At 41.9% G+C, this 19,287-nt stretch overlaps 2 protein-coding genes across 6 annotated transcripts in view; one reads left to right on the top strand and one right to left on the bottom strand.

The window, feature by feature from the left end:
* ago4 (argonaute RISC component 4) overlaps window positions 1-2,460 on the bottom strand; it is a 23,128-nt gene extending 20,668 nt beyond the window's left edge. For all 4 annotated transcript variants that reach the window (XM_023429079.2, XM_023429081.2, XM_087180057.1 and 1 more), the window contains exon 1: window positions 2,278-2,460. In XM_023429079.2, coding sequence (XP_023284847.1) covers window positions 2,278-2,296 — 19 coding nt within the window. In that variant the 5' untranslated portion in view covers window positions 2,297-2,460. The remainder of the gene's footprint in view (window positions 1-2,277) is intronic.
* A 1,066-nt stretch (window positions 2,461-3,526) lies between these two features.
* clspn (claspin) lies at window positions 3,527-16,302 on the top strand. 2 transcript variants are annotated; one of them, XM_023429013.2, is made up of 24 exons: window positions 3,527-3,828; window positions 4,655-4,772; window positions 5,198-5,622; window positions 5,748-5,900; window positions 6,213-6,275; window positions 6,367-6,439; window positions 6,653-6,755; window positions 7,002-7,582; window positions 7,677-7,865; window positions 8,073-8,236; window positions 8,348-8,538; window positions 8,714-8,766; window positions 8,933-9,126; window positions 9,620-10,157; window positions 10,440-10,473; window positions 10,700-10,799; window positions 10,891-11,042; window positions 11,158-11,319; window positions 11,612-11,733; window positions 12,239-12,369; window positions 12,635-12,755; window positions 13,947-14,029; window positions 14,685-14,846; window positions 15,686-16,302. In XM_023429013.2, the coding sequence occupies exons 1-24, from the start codon at window positions 3,802-3,804 to the stop codon at window positions 15,809-15,811; spliced, it is 4,065 nt and encodes a 1,354-aa protein (XP_023284781.1). In that variant the 5' UTR covers window positions 3,527-3,801; the 3' UTR covers window positions 15,812-16,302. The 2 variants fall into 2 exon arrangements, with proteins under 2 accessions (XP_023284781.1, XP_023284782.1); XM_023429014.2 differs by having other exon boundaries at window positions 3,529-3,828; window positions 13,950-14,029.
* The last annotated feature ends 2,985 nt before the right edge of the window (window positions 16,303-19,287 follow it).

The raw sequence follows: 19,287 nt of genomic DNA, 5'->3' as shown, positions 1-19,287 counted from the left end.
CCCCCCCAATATATGAAGTTGAGCCATATTATTTGGGAAAATCGTGAATTTCTCACTCAAGCTTAAAATGTCTCATCTTCAGTGGACTCATCTTTGGGAAGCAAACTGCTCTCCTCCATTTATACGTTTCCTGTGACAATCAGTGTATTTGTGCCAGCCTTTAATTTGCGTCAGTTTGTTTCTGAACACACACCGTTTTCACAGATGGACCTCACAGATTTGGAAACAAAGAAAACCCCCACACAGATTAAACCTGCTGCTTTGTGAAGACACCTCAGACCTACATCACATCATTACACACAACTTTTGGGAGCCCTGCTTAAATAATTCCAGCCACACCAAAGCCAAAAGCCACAAAGTGCATGTTTCTGAAGAAATACCCTACAACTGAACCAGAGAGGGCTCTAATGTTGAGCCATAGCACGACAGGACATCCAGCTGTGGCGCAATGCAGCACCATCCTAGTATGATTTGGCTGCTACTACTTGGCTGATTTTAGAGATGAAACTTATTGTGATCTTATGTTTCAAAGCGCATACCTCTAAATAAAACTGTCTAAATAGCAACAAAAGTAGGATTTCTGTAATATAGATTATTTCGGTAAAGTGCCATTTAAAAAAGATGCTTAGTAGCTGTAATCTCCATTTTGTAAACCTAACATTTATGTTTGTACCTCTAAACTTAGATGCCTAAATGTACACGTTTTCTTGTACTTTCTGAACGATCTAAAAGTCCATGTTACAAACCTGTTTTGCACCTGCAATTTTTTTTCCAGTCTCCTACACTGGCGACAAAAAAAATCCTATTGCTGAGGCCACATTTTCAGTGTGTGTTTATCATGGGTGTGATAGGGATTCTACATCCACACTTGACATATAAAAAAGGCAGACAACATCAAATACTACTATAAAGAAATTTGGCCCAATGGTATGGTTTAACATTGAGAAGTACAAGTTGAATGTGATGTAGGAGTCGCTGAATTAAAAACTTACTGGCTCGCACTGGTTATGTGTGACAATGAATCCACACACCTGTGGATGCTTGTACAACACTGTTGTCTCCAATCAGTCTCAGACCCTCACACAGCTTCTTGCATTTGTGTAACACTTATCTGAATGTTGCTGCAAATAAATATATGTACTCCTTAAATAAATGATACATATGTTTTCCCAATGCCAACACATTCCTTCATGAGCTAGAGGGCGAGATGTGTGGACAAAAATAAACAGTTTACTCCCAGTCGCAAAAATGGCGATTTACTCTGCAAGATGCGTTCAATTCCTCATTCATCAAAAGGCGCGTTTCACACAGAAGAAAAAGAATAGCGCGTCTTTGAGAGAAAAAAAAAAATGTAAACATATTTTGCTGCATGTGACAATAAAAATGTATTCTACCGCTTGTGTGCAGATGTGTGGCTGCCTTCCCTATGCGTGCTTTCTCTTAGGGTCACTGCACAGCTGCAAAATAAGTGCCTTTGTTATCATATAGGAGATGAATAATATGGAGCTGGACTGCAGATCTGATCGATAAAAGCGCCATCCATCCCTGCTGTGCTCTCACAGGCGCATGGCTGCTGCCCAAGGAGAAGCGTGTAAACCAATGACAGCCTCGCATTACACCAGTAAATTACGAGTCAAAAAATAAGCACGTCTGCTCATTTAACGCCTGTAACATGTGGTTTATTGGCATTCATCTTGTATTTCCACCCATCGCTGTCATCTTGGACGGTGGCAGCCTGAAGAGTCGCGCCGTTCCTGACGGCGATAGTTCACATTTACACGGTTTGATAGAAAATTCGATATTTTGTCAGATTTCGACGGCAATGTGTAGTCTTTTGATATAAAAACAGGTGGTAGTTATGTAGCCATGAAGAAACACACCGTGAACAAACACCAACGTAAACACACCACGACGCGGAAGGAAGGAAGAAGGAAGGTCCTAGTTAAATCCCCACTCACACAATGCCAGCCCCGACACGACGAGCTGTGCGCGCTTCAGATAAATAAAACCTCACAGACACGACTGAGTCGACGATAGAAACACAAACTCTTTCAGTACAGACAAGAAACGTGGCTTCTGCTCGATGTAAATATAGTCACACATACATATTTACACAGACACACGGGCTGGGCCTCGGTTTGTTTTCCCGTCAGCGCGTCGAGGCCTCGCTGCAGCCGCGGCCCCCAGTGAAGCGACGCATTTGCGCACACGCGCCTCACACACGGCTCGCTCTCTCCGCTGCTGCTCGCTCCTTCTCTATTTTATTAAATCTCTTACCGGGTCCGAGCGCTTCCATGGCCGAGGCCTCTCTCTCCGTCTCTGTCCCGGCCTGGCGGCTCCGTACCGACGCTGAAATTGGGGGCGGTATCGCGAAGCTTAAAGTGGCTAATTTAAGAAAAGGGAATATAGATAGATGCGTGGATGACTGCTGACTGGACCGACTGACCTGAGCTACCGCTGCTGCTGCTTCTGACGATTTGTAACAACGCATGCGCCAGTTAGAAGCCGTTTAACCCGCTGTGCGCATGCGTAATTTTTCTTTACCGCACAAGCAGATGAAACTTCACTGATCCCAGTCAGTAGCGGGACAATAACAGGCTACAATAAAATTAATCATGGACATTTATCATGAATATACATTATGATATAAGACAAGAAAATATAATAAGGTGGGAATGCAAATATATAAACGTTACCTGACAACAATCATGTGAAGTAAAGCGTATGAATTAATAAAAAGGTTTGGAGAAAAGCAGTAGTGTTCTAATATTTGGGTTGGCCTTGGCACCTGACAATAGGTAAATGAAGTCACAGCATGCATGATTTAGACAGAAAAAAATATGCATATCCCAAGAGGAACTGCCCAGTTATATCAACAAACTTTGAAAGCTTGGATTCTTTTAATTATTTTATTATTATCGTTCTTTTCTTATTTTCGTTTTGTCAAATGTAACTATTTGTAATGGTTTTCCTTTTTTTTAATGCACTTTTATTTGTTACAGACTAGTGGTGTTGCTATTTCAATTGAACTAAGACGTCTGAGTAGTACTTATTGTACCACTGAATCAATAAACATCCTTCATTACAAATAAAAGTCCGCAAATCAGTATCTTTCTTAAGTAAAATACACAAGTATCACAAATAAAATGTAGTATAAAATGAAGTAGAAGTATTAAAATGTAATAAAATGTAGTAGAAGTATTAAAAGTAAAAGTACTTGAAGGGAAACTCATGGCATTGTGTATTGTATTATTGTAGTTATTATATCAGTAAATTGTTATTATTATCACTGATTTGCATGAATGTGTAACAAGTTTTTCATTGGTATAACAGACTTAGTTCATTTATTTGAAAATCTGACGGACAAGTTTTTCAACACAACCAAAAATCACCCTCACTTTCATTCAGAGAAACCCTCAGCCCCGCCTGCCCGAGCACTCCCGGTGTTTAAAATATGCTCCCAACCAGCTGTGGCGTCATACTGGGCGGGTGCAAATCGCCGCAAAGGACCAATGGGAAAGCGAGAAGAGGGCGATTGACACCTCGGTGACGAAAAACTGCTAACCAGCTGTCACGGCGCGCGAAAGATCAAAATTTTCTATTCGATGTGTGAGGAACAGGCGGGAGGAAGAGGAACAGAGCGGCTAAAATACTTTCTCAATGTGTTTTAAAAGTCTAAAATAGCCTTTGCCACGCAGACATTTAGTTGTCGACGTCTGTTGTGGCTGCCGAGATTCGTCAAAGCGTTTTCTGCGCTGGCTTCCTTTTTATAAAAGAGCGTAAACTAGTCGGCGGACAAAGATGAGCCTGGTCGTTTCTCAACAACAGGTAAGGAAATACTTTCAGATATCACCAAGTAATTTGGGTATCTATCTAACGTGAAATTATCAGTCTAACACATGTCCTTGTTAGTTATAAATTATCGTAAAAGTATTCTCAATCGAAGAAATGCTGCACATTGCGGATATTGTTAGCGTTAGCCAGTTAGCCAGTTCGCTAGGTTTAGCGAGCTGGGATGGTGGTTATCGACTTGGCCTGGTCACATCGAGTAAATACATGTTAGTAAGGCATCTTACTTCATTGACCACTGTCAAAATCTTACTTATAATCTAAGGGACTATTCACGGATATCAATGACTTGTGCCAGATAAGTTTGTTTTGACGAAATTGTACATTTAGCTAACTGCAAGCGGTGAAAGGACGCCATGGCGCTAGCTAACTTCTTTGCGTATTGTTTAGTTTATTGCAAGGCGCCACCTAACTTAACAGCCACCTGGCTCCCTAAAGTCAGACAATCGATCTCCATGTTTCATGTTAACTTTACACAGCAATACTCTTTTCAAGACTGTTTTGTGACAAAAACAGACACATGCTACACTCTGGTATCCGAGTAATTATACGGAGTTTCACAGCTGTGAGCCTTTGCAGTCAGTTACCTTTATCATGAAATCAATACGCAATACCCGTGGCTTTCTTGAAAGTACAGATTTACAAATTGCAAAATGAAAACCTGTATTTGTGAGTTTATGCCTTTTGGAAGATTATAAATGTATTACATTGACTGTGGAGCCATATCAAAGTACAGTGCAGTGCCCCCATATCACAGAAAATACTCCGCATGGTGGTTGAAACGTTTTTGGATTATTGTACCCAGGCTGATGAGCTCCCAGCTGTGGCCCAAACAGCAGCAGAGAGTGATTCAGACAGCGGGGTGGGCTCTCCAGCAGAGGAGATGGTCTCGGAGACAACCAACAAAAGAGAGGAGCTTCCAGGTAAAGTAACACAACAATTGATGATGATTCAGATTCAACCTGAGACAGGGCAGCACCATGTTGGCTGTTTAAATGAGGGATCCATTCAGGTTAATGTCTGTAAGATTTGAGTAAACTTGTTTCATTTATATTATACAGTTGAGATGTTTTATTGGCGACTTAATCAAAAAGTTTACAATAAGTACAACAGTCACATAACAATTTGAATGGTATCCTATGATCCACAATATTCAACTAAAGACAAAATCTGCCTGTGCCATTTCTATAATTTTTTTTAAAGGTGTATGAAAATAAATGCTGCAATTAGAGAGCATATGTGCGTATTCAGGGATATTAAGAATACTTATATTATAATTTCTCTTCACAAAAAATAATGATGACCTTTGTGCTATGTGACTGTTTCTAAATTGTTATTTCGCCTCCAGATTCTGATGCCGATGAAGACATCACGGCTCACAGAAAACCTCGCCGTAATGCCATTAGAGACAGTGACAGCGAAGAGGAGGCAGCTGCAGAGAACAGTGTCCACATGGCTCAAGCGCTGGTCTTATCTGCTTCCAGCGGAGAGGAGATGGAGACGGGAGAAGCAGAAGAGAAGGATGAGAGGCAAGAGAAAGGGCCGCTGAAGAGCAAGAGAATAAGCCGTTCACCGATTGACAGCGAAAGCAGTGAGCCTGAGCAAGAGAAAAGTGGGGAAATGGAGGAGCAACAGGAGGAGTTGAAGAAGGAAGCGAAATCAAAGGAACGGAAGAAGAGAGAGAAGAGCCAGAGGCATCGGGAGAAAAAGGAGAAACGTAGCAAAGCGGTGGAAAAGCTGAAGAAGAAAGAGAGGTTCTCTGAAATGAATGAGGTAAGCGGAGCTTGGTCTTTTCTCTCTGTACTTTTTTCTTCTGCTTCTGAGCTTTTTTTTTTATGTGTGTTCCTACACATGGATTTTATTGTATGATATGAAGACAACTTTACCTATTTCCTCAGGACACACCGCTGCCTCGGTCTCTGAATGACAGTGGGTGTCCACTGGGTGACACAGACCTGTTTGACACTGGTCTGGATGATGAGGAGGAAGAGGAAGAAGAGTCTCTGGATGCCATCCGAGCTGCAGTCAAGCACAAGATGAAGAAACATAAGGTAAGAAAAGATGGCTATTTGCTACTGGAATTCTTCAATCAAGACTTTCAACATTATTTCTTGTGATTTAAGTTATCGTTTGTTTTCTTTCTTTCTTTCTCTCTTTAGAATTAAAACCACCATTGTGTTTATATATAAAAGGCTTAAACTGTTCTCATCTGATTGTTGAACAAAATACTTGTAACAGAATTTATTAAAGTTAAAGAAGTCTTTGAAAAATGTGTTGAGAAGACTGAGACAGTGTTAGGCCTGGGATTTTGCAGATGTTGTCTAGACAGACCATTGTGTAATCAGTGTTAAATATTTCTGCAGGAACCTCTCTTGAATGAAGACGAAGAAGATGATGAGGAGGCACCAGAGAGACCGCAGCGTGTGGTATGCGGTGCCAAACAGCTCGAATTTATTCTAAACACTGTGAAATTAATACCAAATACTAATAAGTGGTAAACATATGTGATGTTTTCAGGAGAGGAAAGCTGCACGTGCCAGCAAAGAGGCAATGAAACAACTCCACAGTGAGTCTCAGAGGCTGGTCAGAGGTCAGTTTACAACAGACACTTCTATTGTCTCTTTATCTTTTTTGCAGTGTGTTAACTGTGCTACTTTTTCTTATTTGGTTTTGCCCATTAAACCTGAAGATTTTTTATTTTTGGATCATAATATTAAATGTAAGGTTCACATTTTAAAAGAGATGTCTCATGTCATCCATGCTACCGAGACTGCATCTTTGACATGTACTTCTGTCTTTGTAGAGTCCACACTCGGCCTGCCCTACCACATCCCTGAGCCCAAGACCATTGACCAGTTCTTTAAGAAGAGAGCCAGGCCGGACGGTCCTGCCATGGCACTGTTGAAGTAAAGACAAACATAACAGATAACGCACATACACCAGGGCAGAAACTAAAGACACTAACCAAAAATTACTATCTGTTGTCACAATTTTACCAGTCAAATCAGTTTTTATAATAGAATGGCTACTTAGAAACATCAGCATTTAGTTGTTGGACAAGTCTAAGTTGGCATGAACAATTTTCACACTTTCTGTGTCATAAACACTCACTCAAAATTTAATCAAGTTAATTCCAATCTTGTTCTCTTCAGATCTACAAAGTACTCTGCCATGATGTTGGAGACACCATCAGCTCCTCCTCCACCCCCTGTAAACCCACCCAGTGAGCCCCAACAGCCATCCACAGAGCAGGACTCTTCTCCATCTCTGGTTCACCCATGCACACAGATCCAGCCCTTACCACATCCTGCCGCCACCTCATCCCCACAGAAGGATAGCCTCAACCAGGCCGGAGAGGCAACTGCAGGCCTAGACTCCAACCAGGAATGTGGTCCGATGCTTTACCTCTCTGAGAGTCTGCAGGAGTCAGTCACAGCAGATGTAGTAGTGAAAACTGCTTCTGACTCTGAGGAGGAAACCTCTGCTGCCCCCTTAGAGCAAAGCCAGACTGCAGTAATGTCTGACTCTGAAGCCCTGCAAAAAGAGCCCGTGTCCGCTCAGTGTGGGAGCACTGATTCAGCTGCAGCAGAGCCTTCAGTTCACCAAACCACCAAGCCCAAGAAGGACAAACTGGCCAGACTGAAGGAGCTTGGACTGCACCCCCCACCTGTTGCTAAATTGTGTCCAGACGATGGAGCCTTTGTTCAGCTCGAGCCTCAACAGCTCAACCCTGGTGAGTCATGATTCTCTTAAGATTTCAAGACATGAAGAATGAGAATGTGTCATGAGTCTGAATAACCTCGGTATTCTCGCTCTTCTTCAACCAGGTTTGGTGGCCCTGAGGGAGCGTTACCTTCGTCATGTCCAGGCCCCCGTAAGGCCCCAAGGAGAGCGCACAATGCAGCTCAACATCATCCGCAAAGACAGCACCCCGTCTGGCCAGGAAGAGTTGCACATGGAGTCGGTTGCTGTCACTGTTAAGGAGGGGGCAGATGAGCCAGTGCCCACCAAACCTGGTAAGGATACATGTGTGACATGTACTTAAAGGCCAGGATTTAAACTGGTCCTAAGACATGGGGAACCAGATTGTTGATCCCCTTTTTAAAACAAAGGAGGGATGGTCCAGATCAACTAATATGGACAGGAGGGTACACAAGCTTTGACTGGGAAATTGAGATGCATTTTCTCCTTACCTCACAAACCTCCTCTGCTCTTTTGTCTAGGAGAGAAGCTGCTGACTCTGAAGCAGCGTCTGCAACTCGCCATGGCCCAACGGAGAAAGGAGGAGCGGGTGCGCAGGGCCGAGCTGATTCGCCTTGACAATGAAAACTGTGGAGAGGAAGAAGAGGAGGAGGAAGAACTGACAGATGAGTCAGATGAAGAAGAGGTGAGATGATGTGTTTGATTCTCGCTGTTCTGAGACGATCAAATTACTTGATACAGATTTGTGCTTTTGTCTGATTGTACTCACGTCAAGTCCGATCTTCTTTTCTCCCAGGGTGTAGACGACCTACTGGGAGGTGGGGAGGAAGGAAAGGAGGATGAGGCAGAAGAGGAGGAAGGCAGTGTAGCTCAGAGTATCAGGAGCCCTTCTCCCGTGGCACTGACTGGACCCTCGCCGACTCCTGACCTTGTTAACACAGATGGCACACTCATGCTGTTCCCCGGCAACTCCTGCTCTCGCACTGGGTGAGTGTGTTTGGAGTTTGTGGTTGTGTGTATGTGCATGCACCTTTTTAAAATGTTACTGATAAAACTGCCTTAATTGATAAATTGTGAGCGTGGCTTTTATCGCCTTGCCTGCATGTTTACGTTATATATTCTCTATGTGGTGTAGCTTCACATGTACTATTTTCCATTTTAGCGATGGTGTAAGAAGGTCTGGTCCCTCTGGGCAGGACAGCAGTAATAAAATGGGTGAGTAGAGCGAGGGAACTCAGTTCTGTTAATCTTCACTTTATACACTCAAAACAGACTAATGTATAGTTATTATTGACTATTGATGACAGAAAATTCTTTGAACACAGTGATTTTATTCACACTCCTCCTCATCTTGTCACTCTCTCATCGCTCTCGTCTCCAGAAGAGGACGACTCTCTGTCCCTGGTGAAGGACAACAGCCACAACAGCAGCTTTGAGCTCGCAGGATCGATGATTACCTCTTACCAGCCTGTCAATCATCAGCGCTCCACAGGAAGAGGTGTCTCCAACTCCTCCATGTTCCGCTCCCCTTCTCCCTGCCTCTTCAGGCCCAGCTTCCTCGGCTCGGCCTCGAAGGTAAGATAAAAGGTTTTTCAGTTTGTTTAATACCTTAGGGGATTAAAATGATATCATCAGGGGTTTGAATTCACCCAAACCAGGGTTAAACAAATGTGGTCACTTCAGCCAGTATTATAAGGCACACAGAAAGTACATTTTTTATAAAGGGCTACACAATTTAAGTGTCACAATTTATTTGTTTACTCATTAAAAAAATAAAATCATCATAAAAGATATGATATGCACACAGACATTTCAATGCAAATATATTGACGCACTTACACCTACATACTCGCATTCCCTTGAGTTAAAAATAAATGAGCTTGTGTAGGTGAGGCAAGAAGCTCATAAAAACAGAAGGAAAGATAAGCAGGATTACATTAGATAAAAATAAGGGAATGCAACTACAATACACAGAAAATTAAATGAAGATGCTTCTTACAGCATTTGTACCATATTCTTTGCTTCAGAATTGTGTCTTAATGTTTCTTCTCTTTTTTTCCCCCATCAGAGTTCAGGAAAACTCTCCGAGCCCTCTCTCTGCCTCCCTGTTGAGGACTCCCAAGACCTCTACGCACCTCCATCCCCAGGTGCTGACTCAGGGCCGCTGGGTGGAGTGGCTTCTGGCCCTGGCCTGGGAGGAGACTCCCAAGGTCGCTTCTCCTTGGAGGACGACGCCCATTCCCAGTTACTCGATGCGGACGGCTTCCTTAACGTGGGGCCTCGCCCCGGTGTGCCTCGCTCCCACAAGAGACAGTTAATCCTGGACAGCCTGGATGAAAATGCAATGGATGCCAACATGGGGGAGCTGTTAGGGTTGTGCTCGGGTGTTTTCGGGACAGCAGAGAGCGGCTCCAGTCGGGGCGGAGGCCTCGGATCAACACAGGAGGATGAGCTGCTTGGGTTGTGCTCTGGTGCGTTTCCACCAACACAAGCAAGAGAGGAGCTGACAGAAACCGACAAGAGTAAAGAGGGAGGACAGGATGAAGAGTCTGACAACACCATGGATCAGCTGCTGGGGCTGTGCTCGGGAAAATTTCCTAGTCCAGGTAAAGGAGGGTGTTGTCTAGGGGAGCACATTTACAGAATTAACATGTACCATATTTAATTTTAAAGAATCTCAGGTAAAGTAGCCTCCACTGCACTAAATCCACCTTCAGACTGGTTGTTAAAACTGGAAACATCTCAACATGTTGGGCTTTCTGTTTTTAAGTCCTTTACAGCTTCATACACATTTGTGGTTTTAAAATATTCAGAGCATCAGTTTTAAGTTGTTTTCTTTCCAGTTTCACAATATTTATTTAGATTTGTTTCTTTGTCATCGATTTTAGGTTCTGCTCACACAACTTCACCAGCACAAGAAAGGTACAGTACAAAAATCTGATCAAATCTGACATCAGTAATCATTTGGGATTTGATTGTTCATTGTTCTGTGGATATGTAACCCATCTGTAAAAGTTTTCCTTTTGTGATTCTTAATGAAACTGCTCTCGTTTCTTTTTTTACTCATTGCCTCAATTCCTTTTGATAAAGGATTAGAGGAATATTGAAATGCAATATAAAATTCTCATAGTGATTTCTCTCTATAAAGTAAAAAGAAGAAAGAGGAGGAAGAGCAGCAGCAGGATGAGGAGGAGGAGGAGGAAGAGGACTGCGAGTTCCGGCTCCTGTCAGATGTAGAGAGTGAGAAGGTAAAGTCTGAAAACACAAACACACATGCACATTAATGTCCTTGTTATGATTTGGTTTCTAATGCAACTGACAAAAATTGTGGCTTTATAGGAGGACAATGATGAAGATGGTGTGGAGGAGAACGAGGAGCACCAAGATGGAGGGGAGGAGTCTGAAGCTGGTGAGGAAGAGCTCAATGATGTAGAGGAGGAAGAGATGCAGGGTGTGTTTGCGCCACACCGGGTCAAGAAAAAGAAGAAAATGTAAGTAAATCAAATCAAACACCCTTCATGTAACACTGCAGAATTAAATTTCCACTGTAGAAATAATCCACACTGCAGCACAGGTTTTTATTCACTTCTTGCATCTTGTTCACAGGCGTCTGACTGACTACCTGGAATCAGAGGCTGAGCTGTCGGGGAGTGACATGGGCAGCGACGACGAGGACGATGACAGAGGGAGCGAATACGAGGAAGATGAGCTTCTTGAAGAGCTTCCCTCAGATGAAGAGCTGCAGGACCAGGTCAACAAGATCCACATGTAAGTAGAGGCTGCTTTTACACCACGTTTGTCATCTAATTTCAGTATAATTCAGTGAACTGTGGTAGTTATTCTCCTCATAGCTGAAATACGCTTCTATCTTTTGGCAAAGATTCACTAATGCAAGTACAAAGGACGCCACTGTTGATAAGCTTGTTCCAGTTTTCCTCTACTGTTGCTCTAAACCAAAGAGGAAGTCTTCAAGGGAAAACCTGTGTCTGGATTATTTATATGCGTAATTGTTTTTAAACTGGCAGATGAAAGTTTTAAAATGCATCTGTTGTTTTTACAGGAAGCAGATAATGGATGATGACAAGCGTCGTCTGAGGCTCTACCAGGAGCGCTACCTCGCTGATGGCGACCTGCACTCCGACGGCCCGGGACGAGCTCGTCGCTTCCGCTGGAAAAACATTGGTGAGTTTACGGGATGAGGGAATAAATACCCTTAGATACCATGTGCTCCAATTCATTTTGAATTTGGTTGGATTTATGACAGTAGTTGTTTAAGGATGACATATTTCTGTTGTACACCTCAGATTCTTAGCTATTTAAAGTTTTACATGTTTTTTTGCATTTGTATTTTACATATTAATTGATTTCAAACTCAGTACAAATTTATTGTATTTAACTGCTTGCCACACAGATCAACACACACACACACACACTGAGAGAGACACACACACACACACACAAAGAGACAGAAAAAGAAAGAAAATCATTGTAAATCACAAAACAATGAAAGGCTCTGAGCAAAAAAAATTATATGGAATTATTAATAATACATAATAAATACAAACCAAATAGTTAACTATAATAAGATAATAAACTAATGAAAAATATGTCTAAAAGTCTGGAAATAAAACGTCTCTGTGTCATTGCATTCGGTCATTTAGAGTTTCTTCTTGAATCTTTCCTCCAGATGATGGTTTCAACATGGAGAGGACGGGAGCAGAGGGTGAGGAACAGGAGGAGGAAGACGAAGATGTCGACCAGAGTGAGATCCAGAGGAGGAAAGAGAGACTGGAGAGAGAACAGTGGCTCAGAGAACAAGTATGTCGCACTGTTTGTTAATTTGTGTTTGTGAATATTAAGAGTCCTGCACACAGATACTTGAGGAACCATTCATTTAAAAAAAGAAATACATTTGCACTATTGACTTTAGTGATTTCAAATTACTACATTTTGTAAATTCACTACAGTTTTAAAAGCCATTTCGCCCAGTAAGGGGAAAACATGCCAAAATCAAGCTGCGGGACGTCAAGGGGGTGTTGTTGTTGTTTTGTCTTCATTCCTTTCTGTGTGTCTCCTCTCACAGTCCGAACAGAAAGCCAAGAAAGGGGAAGATCTGGATGCAGACGATGAGAGGATTGGAGAGGAAGACAGTCATTTCATGAAGCTGGCCAAGAAACTGACTGCCAAGACTCTGCAGAGAAAAGGTCGGTTTGATACGAGGCCTCACAAGAAGAATCCCGTGGCCCTCAAAACACCCAGACAATGTTTTGGTCCAGGATAGCTACAGAAATAGCCTTCTATAGCTGACAGCAAAAAACACGATCACTTTTAAACTCTGGACCCAGGAACAACCAGAAGGGAATCACTTGAGGATTTCAGGGAACAAGGGTTGAAAAGTCAGTGCTGTGACTTAAGTCAGGCCACTGAGGCTTTAAAAGTTGTAAGAAATTTAAAATGAACTCAATTGAAAGCCAAAGCAGGGTCCCAAGGATTTGTGAAATATACTATTATCTTGTTTTATTTTAGTTCCAGTTAAAATCCTGGCTGCAGAATGTTTTAACAAGTTAGGTAACGGAAACTCTTCTTATTACTAATGTCAGTCAACGTGGTGTTACATTTTATTACATTAACAGATTCTTACCAGAGAGAAAGGGTCTCATCTTAGCGATAATCCAGAGATTTGGTTTGTGATCTTTTTGATCAGTTGAGAGGGTCAAAACTTCAGCTGATTTGCTGCAGCCCTGTGGAAAGAACGCAGAGTTGCACACACGCAGATTGTGCCAAAACACTGGCACAAGTAGACTACACCGGACACAAACAGGAAACTGCTGCCAGTACTGGCATTGCTAAATGTCATGTTACTTCAGAGTTTGTTTCTGGAATGTTCTGGCATTTTTGTGTTCCCAGAATCAAAAAAATACATAAATTGCTTTTCCCAGCAAACTAAACTAAACCAGACACAGACAGGAAACTGCTGCCAATTCTGTCACTGCTAAATGTCAAGTTAATTTCACAGTTTGTGTCTGGATATCTGTGACATTCTTGTTTTCCCAGGAGAAAGCAAAACGGATAAACTGGGTGGCTACATGTGATATTCAGGAGGTTCAGATACTGATAACTTCATATCTTCAGATACAGACGACAAAGTTGGCTCATTTATCAGTTTTAAAGAGTGTTTTAGTTATTTGCACCGCTCTGTACAAGTTAACTAAAGACATGAATGTGCCTTTTTTTTTAATCATTAATCAGAGTTTCTGATTAATAATAATCATGCAACACATTTCAAAGCAAAGAAAACAATGCTGTACATGAGTGAATAAAGATCAGGTGATTTGACTAGAGGGGTCTCTTTTCCCTCAGATTATTTCACTAATTGATTTCCACAATTTTTAAAGCAGAGCCCCCCGTGGCACCACAGCCAGAACAGAAGACATCATCGGCTCTCAATCCCTTCCAGAGACCCTCACAGCCCTTACAGGTAAGTCACTGTCGATGTGAGAGGCAGAAACTGCTTGTTATTTTAAAAGTGGACTTTGATTTTATTTGCTTTAAATGCTGCCATTCTTGGTTTCTATCATTCATTTGTACAACTGCTTATAAGGAATTTCTCATTTCATTGCTTTGCTTTACTCTGGAGTCCGATTGCAAAAAGCTTTTAATGTGAAAGGTAACTCTTGTGTAACTTGTTTTGTTTTTGCGAGCGGGAGGCATATGACTTTATAAAGATAGTATTACTTCATCACTTGTTGCCTGAGGCCATTTTTTCTGGCTTTTATTCTGATAAAATATAATTTTTCACTCAGGTCGCTACAGCTACTATTTACTTTCATCATTTGGAATTTGTGCTAAGGGTGTAACACTGTGGCGAGCCTGATTCTGTAAGTGAGAGGCTTGTTTGCAGCTGTGAGGGACAGGACACTGTGGCTGAGAGACTATAAAATAGATTTTCTGTCCTGTACTTAATGTTCCTAAATAAAAACCTCAAATGAAAAGGCTCCAAAATGCTGCAGAATGAGAGGTGTGAGTGTATGTTGTTGATTGGCTTCATATGATTAATCAGCATAGGTCATTACTGAATGTCTTTGATCTGAACAAAGTCAATGTAAGATGTATGATTTATTGATTTCTTCCAGGTGAGGAGAGGTTCACTACTGAGTCAGCCTCACTCCGTCCTGCAGAAACTGGCTTCAATCTCAGAGGGGAATCCTTTGGCGCCCAGAAACAGCCGTGGATTCTTGTTTCAGACTCTCTCTCCTGAGAAGGACAACGCCACCTCAAAGGCTCCTCAGAACCAGGCAAGTGACACGACTGAAAGTATAGAAATGGTAACACACAGGAAAACAGATGTTCTCAGGCAGATAAATGACGACGTGTGGTCCAAACCGAGAACAGTTCACAGAAAACAGTAACCAACAACAGAAGTGGGCTGTTCCATGGAGTGTTTATGTTGTAATAACTCATCAAGAAGTTGGTTAGAAGTAAAGCTTAACTCTTTTGTTGTGAACTTCTCACTTAAGGTCAAAGGAAGAATCTTTTTGGAGCAACTACTTTGATAATCAAGTCATCGTTTAGTCATTTTAAAACAAAAAAAGTCCTAGAATTTTATTTCAAGAACCATTGTTTAATTTAACTGCTATACTTTAATCCTCCTGATGAAAATTCCCTCTGCCGACTGTCTGTTTGTGTCGCTCCTGCAAGATGTTGCTGTGCTAAAATAAGCACAAAAACAAACCTCATAGAGAGACTTCAGTGTGATAGTCATGTGAATGTGATGGGTGAATTTATTGTGTCTGATGTATTCTAAATATGACACTAGGTGGCGCCAAAGCCCACTGCTCCTGTTAGATCCTATTATGTAGAGATGGCAAGAAAAAAAGTGTGTTGCTTGACAGTTTTTCTGAACATCCTTCATTGAAAGAGCTGCAAGTAAAAAAATAGAGTTAAAACTTCATTTTACTGCTATTTTTGAAAGTGATATGGCAGGTTATACAGCTGGTAATTTAACAGAGCGACTGGACAGAGAATGATCTTTCAATTTCAACCTGCACTGAGTGATTTTGTCTGATTTCTTCGTCAGATTGTTTTTGTGTGTTTTGTGAAAAAGGCTTTAACTTTGCATGTGTATGATCCTCAGATGATGAAGAAGAGGAGGCAGGTGGAGGCTGTGAACCCAGCAGCCAAGAGGGTCTGTGGGGAGAACAGAACTGCTGGACAGACTAAAGGCCTCCAGAGGAGCATCTTCAACTTCCTGGACCACTGAGGATGCAGTACACTAAGTCAATGATAATCTACAGCTAAGCTGGTAAGGGCCAGAATTTAGGAGCCACATCCAGCTATTTCCCCAGCCAGTGACACTTGGAAATTATATATGGTCATGTGTGTGTTTACATGTTTACATTGCCTTAAAATGGCAAACTAAAGAACACCAGTGAAGCATCTTTTCATGTTTTACTTGGTGAACTTTGTCTTACACACACTCCATTAGCAGCGTTGATCTGTCACATCTTACTCAACTTAAACTGATTTTATGTTTGTCCATTTAAATAGTTTTATTGTGTAAATAGGAATGGGTTTTTTTTTTTTTTTGGTTTTTAATAATTAGGGTTTTTTTATATGATGATTTAAATGTATTTGTTTTACAGTGTAAATAAAAGTGTATTTTAAGACATTGCTCTGTCTGCTTCTGTCTGCCCTGCTCGGGCTGGATGTTGCCAGTCACACAGCGGTTACAGTAAACAGGTTTAAAACAAATGATACGTATTCAGCGTGTTATTTCCTTTACGTGGCTTAAATTCCTGTTGTGAAATTATGTGGCCGGGGAGTGTTGTGTCACAATGGGCTTCAATCAGGTAGTCATACAATTAAAAGGGCAATTAAAATCACACGGTTTTGTCTATATGATAACTCAACCTGAAAGTCGAGTAATTATTTTTTTAAATATCTTTTTACTCAAATGAACAATACATGAACTTGTTTAGCTTGGAGGGAATTTAAAACACACAAGAAACAATTTGAACAATACGTCGAGCGGTTTTACATAAAGTACAGCAAATGGATGAGGCCATCTGTAAAGCTTGAGATACAGAGACGCAGCTTGCATATGAGCGGACAGCTGAATGCACAACAGCACTGTCAAAAACCTCACTGTTCTCGTCATGCTGAGGATTTAATTGGAAATGATATGGGGTTACAGATGTATCCGATGAAATTTGGCATGTCAAATTAGATAAAACCCCTTATTATAAGAAGCTTCCAACTTCTAACCTTATAACCCTATTAATAGACTTTAAGGCATTCGGGATCTTGCAAGTAGATGGTGATGCAGCTGTTAGAAATCACTATTTGTATTTTTTTCTTTATTGGGATGAAGTGGGTTTTCATTAACTACAATATTACACATTTGCATGGACAATATTTCTGTTTAGCTGTTTAGTTCAGTGTTGGATCTAAAACTGGAAAGGTGGGTCTAAGGCTGGATAAGTTGCTAATGTCATTTGTAGGATTTACATTATTTCAATGTGTTTCTGGAAAAAAACAACATGTCAGTGTGTCAGAATACTTTTATGTAGGGAGGAAATGAGTTGCAAACATTATTTGCGCTGTTATAATTTGTTGCTTCTTGGTATATAGAAATTGCATTAACATACTTTCTGTTTCCCTAACCACTCTTGGACACTACCCTTCCCTAAATGTACTGTATGTACTCGCCAGGCCTCTTGTGGGGAAGACTGTCCTCATCTCATCCTGGACTACCATTCATTTCCTCTACAGTAATCCCACTACTGCTCACAACAGAGGCTGTGTGAAACCAGTACAAAAGACTAAAGATGACTTCCGTGTGTGGTTGTTTGTGAAAAGAAAACTAGACTATTTGACGGGTGGGGAATCTTTTAAACAATTAAATCCACTTAAACAGATTCCACCTCACAGGGGAATGTTAAATTAAAAACTCCACTTCTCCACCTGTCCTTTCCTGAAAATCCTCACACTTCCTTTGACTCTTTATTTCACTTTTTCTTCCAGGTTTGAAGTATAATTGCAGTTTAGAGACTAATGATTTGGTAAGTGGCTAATAATAGGCCGACATTAAAGGGAGGGTCTTCTAACGAGGCCTTTCATGTCTCTCCATCTCATTAGTAGCCACGGTGATTAGGAGGAGGTCCCGGGGTTAGGAACGGGCGCAGGAGGCCCCATTACACATCATTAGGGGCCAACGCCAGGAGGGTCTGGAATGAACCCCATGGTGGGGCCCTGCTTATGGCGAGCTGTTGTACCTGCAGGCAGACAGCCTTAATCCTGGTGGAGTTAAAGCAGTGATTACATTTTTACCTTTGTCAACGAGGTTCTGTTGCGTTTGTTTGTCAGAGTGGAAAGTCTGGAGCACATGGCTGGATTTCTGAAAAATCTGTAAGGGCCAAGAGGCTTCACGCAGAGGAGCAATTTGACAGAATTTGTTGCGGAGCTAAATCTATCATTACTTTTGAGCCATTACAATGCAATTAATCGGGATAAAGACTACTTCAAATCCCAAGGCTGTGTTTGCAGGGTCAAGAGATCGTCTCTAATTAGAATTTAATAGGAATTATTATGTCTTTGCAAGTTGGGGAGAAAATTCAGCTTTGGCAGTCCCTATCTCTCTGCATCAACAGCATACCCACTACTCCAAAGTGAATTTCACAACTTTGTTTAACCTCCAAGAGGGAATTACAAGGTCAACACAATAAAGCCATCCCCCCACCCCCATTTCACTCCACACTTGGAAAAGGAGGAAGGTTACATGTTTTGGCATTGAGGCCCAGCTTCTAAATATCTAGAGGACACGGATCTGGCTTTATTCAGATTATGAGGAGGAGAGAGGGCAGAGGGTGGAATAATTGAAGAGAAACATGAGCTGTAGCACCCAAGGGTGTGTTCGCTTGTGTCATGACGTATGCACTGTACGTGTATGTCTACTCACATCTATGCCTAAAATAAAAGTGTATAATTAGTGTGCAAAGCGACCCCTCGTGCTGGATTAGTGGTTCAATTTAGCACGTCTTGGCTGATTTGGCTGATTTTGTAAGAGCACTGGCTGTGAGCTTGAGGTCCAGCAGGCCTCTCTTTACAGTCTCTGTGCATCTCAGCACCAAGGATCTGACAAGAGTAGCCCATGGGTGCTGCTGGCCGCCCTCGGCCACTGTCACAGCCGAGACTGGTGCTGGAGCAGATGTGGAGCTGAACTGAGGGAAGTGGGTCATGGCGCTGGAGGCTGTGTACAATTCAAACAAGGTCTTATTATGCACAAGGTAAGTCATGCTCCTTTTTTTACTCTTTTCATGTGTATGTGTGTGTGTGTGTGTGTGTGTGTCAAAGGGAGGGAGGGTGGCTGGTGTTAACATTACAATAATCTTTCTTCCCTCAGGAGGCCTCACAGATGACCCTCAGTCCTCCGAGTTCATTCTATCTCTCCTTCTATCAGTGTCCTCTGTAGTTGTCTTTTGTAACTTGTGTTTTTCATTTTATTTTTTAGAGAGAGATGGAGGGAGAGATGATTTTGCGTGTGACGAGGCCTTGGGCGGACGGCTGTGTTTGATGTATTTTTTATGTGCTTAGGCTACTAGTGAACGGCGGGGGGAGGGAGGGAGGGAGAGAGAGAGAGAGGGAGGGAGGATGCCTGGAGCTGATGCACTTGAATGGGGATGTTGTTGAAGGAGAAGAGGAGGGAGAATGTGTGTGTGTGTGTGTGTGTGTGGGGGG

The sequence above is a fragment of the Seriola lalandi genome, unplaced genomic scaffold (assembly GCF_002814215.2).
Source record: "Seriola lalandi dorsalis isolate HSWRI2012SDOR001 ecotype SW California unplaced genomic scaffold, Sedor1 jcf7180002054887, whole genome shotgun sequence".
Taxonomy (NCBI): Eukaryota; Metazoa; Chordata; class Actinopteri; order Carangiformes; family Carangidae; genus Seriola; species Seriola lalandi.
The sequence above is the reverse complement of the archived record's forward strand: the minus strand, read 5'-3'. Positions and strand labels throughout refer to the sequence as shown.

What these genes read in the sequence shown, in the direction of transcription:
- clspn (XM_023429013.2), top strand. Translation starts at nt 3,802, where the DNA reads ATGAGCCTGGTCGTTTCTCAACAACAG. An exon ending in GGGAAAATTTCCTAGTCCAG is followed by an intron (nt 10,158 to 10,439) that starts GTAAAGGAGGGT and finishes CATCGATTTTAG; the next exon opens with GTTCTGCTCACACAACTTCA. An exon ending in CAGGTCAACAAGATCCACAT is followed by an intron (nt 11,320 to 11,611) that starts GTAAGTAGAGGC and finishes TTGTTTTTACAG; the next exon opens with GAAGCAGATAATGGATGATG.